Below are 12,102 nucleotides of genomic sequence, written 5' to 3'. Positions count from 1 at the left end.
AGTCTTGTGGAGCAGTGGTTAAGTGCTTGGCGGCTAACCCAAAGGTCGGCAGTTCAAATCCACCAGCCATTCCTTGGAAACCCTATGGGGCAGTTCTACTCTGCCCTACAAGGTCACTATGAGTCAGAATTGACCCGACAATAGTGGGTTTGGTTTTTTGTTTTTGTTTTTTTGGTTTTTAACCTAAACCCTTAAGTAAGCCTAGAAACTCTCCCTTTTCCTAGCCTGCAGTACCGTGGGGGAAGGATAACAGTCCCAGGGTTTCTTTGTGTCCTTTTCCCACCATATTTGCTTATTACAGAAAGCCAAAATGAATGGTGGACATGAGCATCCATGTTATTTCTTATCTTAAGTCTTTTTTACACCAAAATTTTTACCAAAAAGTAAGAACATTTATTAGTGGTCCTATTCAAGAGATACAACACGTAAACGTTTCTAGACAGTTTCTTTTGTCATATACTACAGCAACATGTGGAGTCCTGGTCTGCAGTTAGGATCTACCAGCCGCTCCTTGGAAACCCATGGGGCAGTTCTACTCTGTTCTACAGGGTTGCTATGAGTTGAAACTGACTTGATGGCACCTAGAACAATAGCAATATGTGACCAGTATGATTCAATACTATTGAACTAATGAATGACTAGTTGGCAGGAGGAGGAGATTAAAGTATAGTGGAAAGTTAGGATATAGATATCTGGGGATAAGGGAAGAATGGTCACATAATGGAGCTAACTAGATAGGTTAAACTTGTTCAATAAAAACTTCAATTTGTTTCTCAATTGATTTAATTTCATATACACTTTTTTTGCATTTTTAATGCAAAAAAAAATCTGAAATCACTCTTATTAATCTCTTGAACAATCAGATCCTATTAAATTTCATTAGTTTAACATTTTACAAGAGTCTTTTGCATTAAAAGAAAAAAATGTAGAATGTAAGGCAAAGCTGTATTTATACCTATATAATGAGCCAGGCTTTGGAGTTAGACCTGGTTTCAAATCTTGAGTGTGTTACTTATTAATGCTATGACCTTAAGCGAGTTACTAAAGTTCACTGAACCTAAGTTTCTTCATCCATGCGATGTGACTAAAAATGATTAAATGAGATAACATATGTAAAGCTTAAGTACCTGGCATGAAGTATGGCACACAGGCAGTCTTCAAAAGAAATTACTGTCATTATTGATATTATAAAATGTTTTGAAACTAAGAGACATGATGTCAGATAATTACAACTGTCTTTCAACAAATCCAGCATTAGTTACCCATGAGGTAAATCAGAGTTTTCCAAATATTCAGCACATAATTCTAATTAGAAAGAGATTTCATTTCTTCGACTGACTGGTTCCACCTTTGTAATACAGAAAGATGTAAAAACAAAAAATAAAACGTAGCCAGAAATGAGAACATATCCCTCCATTACAAGTAGCTAATAATTAAAACAGAATAAAGAGAAAATAAGTCTCAAATACATATTTTAGGCCTGTCTGTTGAGAAGTCACTGGTGAAAGAAATAATATGGCCCTTAAGTGCCCATTTTTATACTTTTTCATACTTATTCATACTTGATATTTTCAATGTGTTCTTCTTTATGAAACATATGGTAAAATGTCTGCCATACCTTATGAGAAGCTTTGAGCAATAGAAATGCAAGGTATTTCAACTACAGTGTTCAGCTCTAAATAGGGATAAAATTTCCCATAATATTCATGTGTCCCTCAGGGGACAGTCAATACCCTAACCCACAGACAAATGAATGACCCACTTCTGGGTGGGTCCAAAAAGCAAAGGCTAGCTATGGGGTAGCCCAGGCCCATGAACAATTGTCTGTCTCACAGTTACCAAGGGAGTACCTGCTGGCCAAGGGAATCACAGCTGGCTTGGGAAACTTCCAAAGTAAAGAGTTTGGGAGGAGGTGAAGGAAGGAAAGGCTTGGCCAGAATTCCATACTAAAACTGGAACCTTAGGAAGTAGCCTATAGAGAATCTTGGAAGTTTGAAGGTATGCCTTAAGTACTCTAAAACAGTCATCCCTTAGAATATTAACCAAAACTAACCCACTGCCTTCGAGTTGCTTCCGACTTATAGCGGCCCTCCAGGACAGAGTAGAACTGCCCCATAGAGTTTCCAAGCAGCGCCTGCCGGAATTGAACGGCCGACCTCTTGGGTAGCAGCTATAGCACTTAACCACTACATCACCAGGGTTTCCTATAGAATATTAGCAGATTCTAAGAGGGAGAGCATTGTCTATACTAAAGCAATGGCCATTGACATTTCTGAGAAGGACCAGAGCTGAGGCCAGTGTTCTGACCATCTCAGTGGACAAACATTCTTGATGCCTAATACCAGAACTCCCTCCAAAAAATGATATGATATTTAATTGAAATATTGCCATGGCTACAAATATGACCACGAACACGATAAAATGTTTAAAAGAAAAAAAAAAAAGCACCAGTGTCCTTTGTTTTCTCAAATAATCTTTGCTACTGTACTTCTGAAAATGTTCCTTACAGATAAAGAGAACAAAACTGGGCTGTCAAGAACACACACATCTGACAAATATCAGACAATCTGGGGGAATGAGAAACATTTTACTTTTATGACCTATTTTATATTGTGTCCAATATCAATAAAAACCAAACCCAGTGCCATGGAGTTGAGTCCGACTCATAGCAACCCTATAGGACAGAGTAGAACTGCCCCATAGAGTTTCCAAGGAGTGCCTGGCGGATTTGAACTGCCGACCCTTTGGTTAGCAGCCATAGCACTTAGCCACTATGCCACCCAGGTTTCCCCAATATCAATACACTACCAATATTCAGATGACCAATACATCTGTAAATCAAAATTCCATTTTGCCAAAAACAAACTTTTTATTAATCAGATCCCAAATACAACCTAGTAGGAGAAAAGGGAAAATTAATATGATTGTTAATTATAATTCAGTGTGCTAAGTGCAATAAATGCAATATATTTGGATGGCAAGGCAGCCCAGAGGATTGAAGGAGTTGGAAGAGGGCCAGAAGTTTAGGAAAGGCTTTTTGGAGGTGACAACAGAATTTAGGGGGGAAAAAAAAAACTTTGAAAGAAAAATAAGAATTCTATAAGTTAACTGTGGATTTACATAGTACAGGATTTACAATTTTAAATATTTTATACCTCACCTATTTATAAAGATTTAAGGTAACTGTTATGAGACATATGATTAAATGCTTTGACTACACAATATATTTACTGTATACAGTGATTTCTACTTTTTCCCCCTCATGCCCATGGCCATCATAGTGAAGTTTGAAGGTATGCCTTTGTACTTCATGGTGATGTCTAAAGGACCATAGCCATTTGCAGGACTCATCAGATGTAACCAGAGAAAGCAAACAGATCTTTATACTTGTGCCCGCAAGACCACACTGAATTGTAGGTAGCTGTTGGTTGCTGGCTGCCGTGGCTATTACGTATAGTATACCCCCCCCCCACCACGAAAGTGGAAATGTCCCTGTACCTTCGAGAACTTTAGTATTTGGGAACGCCCATATTCAGAGCTGTCCTATCTCCTGCCTGTAGTGCTGGTTTTCTTCTTTCTTGTAAGGATGTTTATTATAAATATCCTACATTGTTGCTTCTCTTTCTTGTTCTTTGCTGCTTCTTTTGTGTCTTTCACACATCTCTTTCAAGCAAAAAGGCTAATTTTTTTAAAGACACTGCTACTCAGGGCCTTTCTTTCCATTTCAGACAAGAACCAACCAATCAGAGCACAATGGGCATAATCTTTGGATATCGCCATTCTTCAGTTGTTGCACGGTATTGAGGAGGATATTCCTTATTTTGGCTGCTAACCAAAGTCAAAAAGCTTTGCTCCCCCTTCCTGGTTTCTACCAGGTAAAGGTATGCTCATGAAAATTAGAGAAGGATGTCACTGCCAAGGCACTAGGCTCCATCTACAAGCGATCCCCACCTAGGATACAGATGGTTGGGTTGATCTTATCCACATTTTCTGTGTCAGTGGTATTAACTTTTTATTTTAGCCATAGATACTCCTGGGAATTACAGAATCATACACTGCCATCAGTAGCTCTGGCTCAGCAGTTCCCAAATGTTTTTGGTCTTGTAACTCCCTTTACACTCTTAAAAATTATTAAGGACCCCAAAGAGCTTTTGTTTATGTGGGTTACAACTGTCAGTATTTACTGTATAAGGAATTAAAACTGAGAAAATGTTTATTAATTCATTTCAAATAATAATAAATCATTACATGTTAGCATAAATTGAATATTTTTATGAAAAATAACTATATTCCAAGACAAACAAAAAATGAGTGAGAAGGGTGATGTTATTTTACACTTTGCAAATTTCTTTAATGTCTGGTTAATGTAAGAGAGCTGAATTTTCATATCTACTTCTGCATTCAATCTGATGTGATGTTTTGATCAAAAGATGTGAGGAGAATCCAGCCTCACACAGATATGTAGTTGGAAAAGCCGGGACATAATTGTGAATATTCTTCTTTGGTATCACATCAAAACTTCACAAGTGTAGTTTTTTAAAGGTTAGTTGTAATATGGAATCTGAAACCATATGAGCGAACTTTTCACACTCTGTTACGTTGCAATACGTAGTATATCTTACACTTTGAATGGATATTTTATCCATACATGATTTTGTACCACCACGCACTGACTAGTCATTTGGAAAATATTCATCCATTGAGTTAGTAGATCTTTCATATGTTCACATATTTCATTATACAAAATAAAAAATCACATCCATCAATATTGCTCTTGATCTCAAGAGGAGAACTTTTCAGAATCAGGAAGTTTTAAGGCTAATGCTGGCAGATACACATTTTCCCATTTTCCAAAATTCTCATTCTTCCTCGAAAGCTCAAATTCTATCACTGACAACAAATATTGCCAGTTGCTTTCCTTGAAATTTCAGGGTAACTTTGCTCATTTTTGAAAAAAAAATACCAAACACTTAAGTCCAAGTTATCATAGTTTGTGTCAGTTTTCATTCAAGTAAAAATAGTAATACGTGGGAAAAAAAAAAAAAACACGGTAATTCAGCTTGGTAACTCAGACAATTGCACAAGTGCCTTCTCTGGACACAACCAGTTTACCAGGCAGCATATATGCTTTTTACATTGTTATGGATTGAATTACGTCCCCCCAAAATGTGCTGTAAATCTTAACTTCTATGCCTGTGGTTATAATCCCATTTGAGGATGGGTTTTGTTATGTTATGAAGCAGGATTAGTGTACGGTGTATCTTGGCCCTATCTCTTTTGAGATATAAAGAGATTAAAAAAAAGAGAGAAGCAGAGATGGGGAAAGGCAGATGCCAAGCCACATGACGATCGCCTAGGGGCAGATGTTCAAAGAAACATGGACCTTCCTCCAGAGCCAAGAGAGACAGGAAGCCCTTGCCTAGAGCTAGCAACCTGAATTCAGACTTCTAGCCTCCTAAACGACGAGAAAATAAATTTGTTTGTTAGAGCCACCCATTTGTGATATTTCTGTTATAGCAGCACTAGATAACTAAGACATACATACTTCCCATTTCTTCACATAGGATATCAAGAAGATGAGCAATCAAGGGTCAAGATTTAATAAAATTTACTTTTTTAATTGCTTCTTCAAGAACATTCTTAATCGAAACTGGCATTCTTCCCCCCACTGTGTTTGTGTGGTAGTAAGAAATATGGTGATTGTTATTTGGTGCTACTACTTTGATTTACAGTAAGGATCCAGCACAATTTCACCACCACTGCCTTTTCACACAGGAAAAAAGCCAAATAAATTCTAAGTATGACTATGAAAATAGTTTTGACCTCCAAGACCTCCTTATAAGGGTCTTGAAGACTCCCAGAGTTCCAAGAATCATACATTGAAAAATGCTGCTGCTTTACCTTATCAACAAATTAACCACACAGCTGTTAAAATAAAAGTAGCCAGCTATCGCCTCTCTACCCTTCTCCAGTTGATCTCCAGTAATATGTTCAAGAGTGGCCAGTTTTCATACATCCAACCAATATTACCTGAGGAATTTTAGGTACCATTTTTTATGGGCATTCCACAGATACTGCAGCTGGGAGTAGACAGTCCCTGGCAGCCTTAATACTGCAGTGGACAGTTAGAATAGTTCTGAAGCAGTATTAAGAATTAAATATACTTCTTAATTTTGGCTATATGACAGATGCCATGCCCCTTAAATCTTCTGAGTTTCGACTGGTGAGAATTAACTGAGATAGTGTGAAAGTACTCTGAAAACTGTGAAGGTCTACACAAACAAGTTATTATAACCCAACTCTTCAAAAGGGGAAAAAAGTTGGAAGAAATAAAGAGGAAAGATTAAGAGACTTTTATTTCCATAGCTCTTCTCCTAAACTAAAATAAGTAAAAATCTTTTTCCTTTACCCTAAATTTATTCCCACTTCTACTAAGCATACTTATCTTTGACTCTTTTTAAACAAAATACCAATTTTCCTCATCTAATGAGGTATCTGAGGCAATTTTGTTTTATTTGATTTAAGAAACCAAAACCAATACATTGGATTAACATTTAAGTGAGGAGAACACAAATAGGAATGCACAAATCAATAATCAATATGCACATTATTCTAACTAAAAGCATAATACCCTTGCCTCTTATTTACGGGCAATAACTAAACAAGCCAGAAAAGTGACAATTAACCAAATTACTCAGTATATATGGAGCTATACTACAACAACACACAAAGAATTGGGGTATGCTGGAAAAGGGGGAAATAAATAGGCTTGTCTTTTTTTCTTTCTCATTTTAAAGCTATACTTTATGATTTTACAAAGTACTTTAACATATATTATCTCTCTCAAGCCACACAGCAACCTGTAAGACAGGTAGAAATTATCTATTTTTACAGACAAACTAGGCTGAAAGAAGTTAACTAACTTGCCCAAAATTAAAAGAACTGTCAAAGACCTAAGTGCAAGCACATCTTGTAGCTTCCAGTATCATTACATTAGCAGCTATGTCTTTATTTATTTGTTTCGGTGGGCCAACAGAATCCATTTTACCAATGAAATCTTATACTGAACCTGAATATATGAAACATACAAATATACAACAGCAACAATTTTTGTAATGTTTTACTTACAGAGTAACAATTACTGATAACAACCACTTGGAGCTCTTATGAGTAAAAATTCAACGTGAGTAGAGACGTTTAATGGATTAAAAGCTATATTATGCCTTGGTTAATCAACTTTCCTATGTATATCTTTATTATTGTAAAACGCAGTCTTTTACCTGATTTTTATCTTAAATAAACTAAGCGGAGATCAAGCAGCAAATTTAAAACTGTAAACCATAGTGCAATGGTTTCAAACTGCATTCTATGGAACCCTAAGATTCTTCAGGGTTCGAAAGTGCTTGAGCTGGATTAAATTTCTAAATATATTTTAAATTATTATTTAGAAATACAGCTACCCAAAAAAAGGTACAACCATTCTATTGGTTGTACCATAGGAAATTGTTAATATCTGACAATTTTCACCTATAAAAATGAGGTTCAGGGAGTTCAATCTAATAGTTCCCATTTGAATTTAGAAATATCTTCACTTATAATACTATCAAAAAAGTCAAAATTTATCACTATAGAAGCAAAATGTAAAAGTACAGAAACATTTATCCCTGGAACTACCCAAACGTACTGAAAATTCTAAAACATTAAGTCTTCTAACCTATAGTGCAAAGTTTCACTTACTTCAGGGGCACTAACCGCTCAATACTCAAAAAGTACAGTGTAATATGCTACCTTGTATTTACCACAAGATGAGTGAACTGACTTACTGAGCGAAGACAGTTACCTCCCCTAAGGTAGTTCGACACTTCACTTTGAAATTAAAATGAGGGAGCACACCTATCTAGTTGTCACTGGAATTTTTTCAATTAGAATGTATCACGCTTGGAAACTCACCAACTTTAAAGTAAACAGAAACATTTCAACTTTGTTGAACCACCTCAGTGATAACACAGCTTTGCAGGAGCTATAGATTTGTGGATAGTTTTTTGTTGTTGTTGTTGCTGCTGTTGTTTATTTCTCTGCTTGGTTTACTTCTTGGTAGTTTTTGTTGATCTAAGGTTCCTATATTAGGCACATTCAATATTCTAAGAACTCTTTTTATTATTGATGATACTGAATCAAAATTGTAAAGGCATTCTAAGCATAAATGTGATTCTCAGTAAAGACACAATTCGATTTTCAGATACTGAGTTAAACCAAATTATTTCATTTGAAGGTAAATCCAGTTCCTCTGGAAGTTCTCCCAAAAGTCAATACATTTCAATAAATTAAGCTACTTACAGGGAGAAAAAGGCTTATAAAGGTGATCTTCCTCCCCATCATTAATGAAGGTTCTAACAGCAAACGGCAATTCACACTGGGTGTGCATGTCTTTCACGCTTCCATTATGAACTACTCTGAACTAAAATTCAAAATGCTATGACTCACTTGGTTATTACTGAACACTTTATTAAATGGAAAAAACAAGATAAATTTAGAAAATTCCTTTTAGAGAGTTACAGCTGAATTTTACTTAGAGTTATATACTTTCTAGCAAAACGTGTCTATTAGAAATAAATTCTTACATGCTATTTTTAGAGTGATGACTTTAAAATGCTAGACCTTGACTTCTTTTAAGAGCACTTAAGGATGGCACTCTAAAAAAGATGTACGTGTTGCCAAGTCATGTCATAACTGGCTCAAACAAACCCATTTCCATCTAAAGTTACTTCATGCTACTGCATGAATCAGTATTAAATACCTTGGAGGTACTAAAAACTGGAATATTGGCACAGATATGCACAGCAATTACAGAATATGGAAATGATGAATATCCATTTTTCATATACTTCTTTTAGTAATAATTAGAAATGAGGATGTTCTTTCTAAGTCAAAGAAATAATTTCTTAAAAGTTAAAAGTAAGATATAAAGATGTCTCAATTGCTACGGAAGTGTCATGTATCCATAGCCAGGGTTTTTCAAAAGAAAAATAAGATAGATTTTGAAGCCTAATTTTACCTTCAAACATTTCATTAGTCTTCCAAATTGTCAGAGCATCACACACAAACAACACACACATACACATTTCTTCATCTAGGTCAATACAGCTCTTTTTCCCCCCCTTATTTAATTAAAAAAAGCCCAAAAAATTAGCCATCATTTTAACCAGGCTGCAGTTTAATCAAATGTCTAAAAACACTTGTCAGCCAAAGACATTATTATCACTTTCCAAGTTAAGAAATGATAATAAGCTAAATTCAGATGGCATCTGGCCCTGCAGTGAAAGAGTTAACATTCAACTGAGCTGATCTGCACTTCTGATCCATTACATTTCTCACAAGCTGCGCTACAATGAGCAGTGCAAGTATCAACTGTAATTTGATCCCAGAGTTTATGGAAAAAAAAAAAAAGCTGCACATACTCAACATGCATATTTAATAAAAATCTGTTTCGAGAGAAACATATCCAATAAACACAGCGTAAGGCATATTTAAATGTTCGATTGACTTCAAATCTGCAATCCCTTTGCTTTCCTCCTGCTCTCAAAAAAAAAAAAAAAAGGCAGCAGCCTTACTGCAGGGAAAAGAGGCTTGAAAAACAACTTTGATTGGCATTTGGCCTGACCCACAAAGGAAGAAAAACAGTTTTTGGACAAAGAGCGCAAATATTTCAGTTTGCTTACTTACATGCTTTCTTTTTTTTCAAATATATATAAGAACAATTCCAACGTAGACGCTAGTTCGAGAAATTGACTAAAAACGGTACCGTACTCATCTTAGTCTTTCAACCTCGACGCATTTGCACACTCAGCAATTTTAATTCATTTGTAGTGGACAAACAGCAGCACCTCAACTAATGTTTCCGCTTAATCAAATGTGAAAATAGTGTGGGCAATAATAAACTGATTAGAACATTACTCAATGGTGGCTGTTAAAAGTCCGATTAAAAGCTCTTCTCGGTCTAAAGCGACATTTTTCAGCAAAGGCTTCCCCTCCCCCCACCAAGGAACTGATTAAGCCAAGTAAGCTAAACAATACCGGAGTAAACTTTCTATCAGTCACTCTGGGAAGCAATAAGTTGATTATGCGACTGATTTTTTCTGGATCAACCCTGGGGGAGGGAGTGCTAAGGAGGGATAACCCACGTCCACCTCAGTCTCCTCCGCCCCCAACCAGACTAAGGAACTGTAAGGTCGACGAGCATTTCCCATGCGCAGAAAGTTCAAAGCTGCTTTACCAATTCCTTTAACGACTGAACTATAGACACAGGACAAACAGCCAAAGAATTTTAAAAGGGGGTGCTCGGCGAGGGCGCGCAAAGTTGAAAGTAACCTGATAAACAAAAACAACAGCCGCCAGAGTTAGCCACAGCAAAGAGGGGGCCCGGCTCCCCAGACCAGACTGTTGAGATTTCACAGCAATCTCCATCAACAGCTCAACCGCACAGGGAGGTGGATCGAGCCGCCAGGACCCGACCGGAACCGGCCCTCCCTCGCTCCCTCCGCCCGAGGAGCAGACCCGGGGTTTGGGCAAGTGGGGAGGCGAGACAGAAACACCACAAGGTGCCGAGAAGAAAATCCCAGCCCCTCGGGACTAGGGTCTGTCCCGGCGGAGAAAACACCCACAGTGCAAACCTCCCCCCTCAACCCACGCCCCCTTGTTCCGTCTCCGCGCAGCGCCCGCGCCCGGGGAGCCCTTCCAAGATCGCCCCAAGTGCGCGCCCCGGGGCCGAGCAGCCCGAGCCCCGGCCGCCCGCCGGTAGCGCCCCCGGCGGGCCGGACCCCAGACGGAGCCCGTACCTTCCGCAGCACTTTCCGGCAGTTGGTGCACAGCAGGTAGTTGGTGGCGGCCGAGGGGCTGCTGCCGCCCCGGTTCATCTTGGCTGCGGGCGCCGAGGGCGAGCGCGGGCGGCAGGCCGGGCCGGGCTGTCACTGCCGCCACCCGCGCCACTGCGGGGCCGAGCCGTCCCCCGCCGCCGGCCTCGCTTCAGCCTCAGCCTCCGGGCGAGATGTCGGAGAAGAGGCGGCTGCCAGAGAGCGAGCGGCGCTGCCCGAGGTGACCACCGCGGCGGCTGCCGAAGCGACGGCGGAGACGGCGGCGGCTGCTCCTCACCGGCCCGTTGTTTCACCCGCCCCCATCCTCCAGACCCCCGCCCCCGTCAGGCTAGGACGAGCAGCCGCCACCGCCGCCGCCGCCACCGCCGCCGCAGTCGCAGCGCCTCAGTGCGGCCCCGCCCCCGCCTGCCCACCACCTTCACCACCTCCACGCTACGGGACCGCCCCCTCCCGCCAATCCGACCGCTCCGGCCACGCCCCCGGGGCGCTAACCCTCAGCCAATGAGCTCCCAGAGCCGGGCTAGGAGCCCCTCTGGCCAATCGCAGAGGCCGAGGACGCCTTGAATCTCCGGGCAAGTTAAGTTTATCTCCGAGGCTCTAAACCTAAGGGGGATGGCGGGTTAGGTAGCCGGGTGGGAGGGGATACAGTGTATGCTGCTCCGCCAATAGAAGGTAGAGGGTGTCTTGTATGCAAATAAATGGGAAGCCCAGCCCCGCCTCTCAGGCCAGCCACGCCCCCTTCTCTGGATCCCTGCTGAAATGGTGAGGAGAGTGAGATAAATAGCTGGAAGCTAGAGCACGCTAGAGGGTCTAAGACTGAGCTAAATACTTCCTGATCTCTTGAGAAAGGGGGGCTAAAACGTTTTTACCATCAGGGCAGTGGTTAGGCTTTCTCTTAGCTAAAATCAAAGCTTAGCTGTAAAGAAGACTGCGTTCTCCCAACACTTTGCATCCAGGGATCTCAAAGAACTTTATGCATCATTTATTGTGAGCCGTGTTTTGCAAAAAGACCAGTTACCTGAGGCTTGAGAGGGAAGCAGAAGATAGATATTAGAGGTATATTTATGTAATTAATCGGATTAGGGAAAAAAGACACCAAAACTCTGGCTTAGGGGCTTCCTACTCTATCTGAAGTCCGTTCTCACAGTCCTCTCAGCGATCAAAGTTCCTTTATTTGTCCAGCACGAAAGGGCCAAAAGACAGGTTTGTCTTCTCACCCAAAAGTCCTTTC

The 12,102-nt window shown here is 39.9% G+C and overlaps 1 protein-coding gene across 1 annotated transcript in view; it reads right to left on the bottom strand.

Moving 5' to 3' along the window:
• The window catches only part of SESN3 (sestrin 3), a 71,591-nt gene extending 60,408 nt beyond the window's left edge, over window positions 1-11,183 (bottom strand). The window contains exon 1 of the mRNA XM_049889500.1: window positions 10,836-11,183. Within this exon, the coding sequence (XP_049745457.1) occupies window positions 10,836-10,913 (78 nt within the window). The 5' untranslated portion in view covers window positions 10,914-11,183. The remainder of the gene's footprint in view (window positions 1-10,835) is intronic.
• Between the last annotated feature and the right edge of the window lie 919 nt (window positions 11,184-12,102).

The sequence above is a fragment of the Elephas maximus genome, chromosome 7, assembly GCF_024166365.1.
Source record: "Elephas maximus indicus isolate mEleMax1 chromosome 7, mEleMax1 primary haplotype, whole genome shotgun sequence".
Taxonomy (NCBI): domain Eukaryota; kingdom Metazoa; phylum Chordata; class Mammalia; order Proboscidea; family Elephantidae; genus Elephas; species Elephas maximus.
Note: the sequence above shows the minus strand (reverse complement) of the source record. Positions and strands in the feature narration are given on the sequence as shown.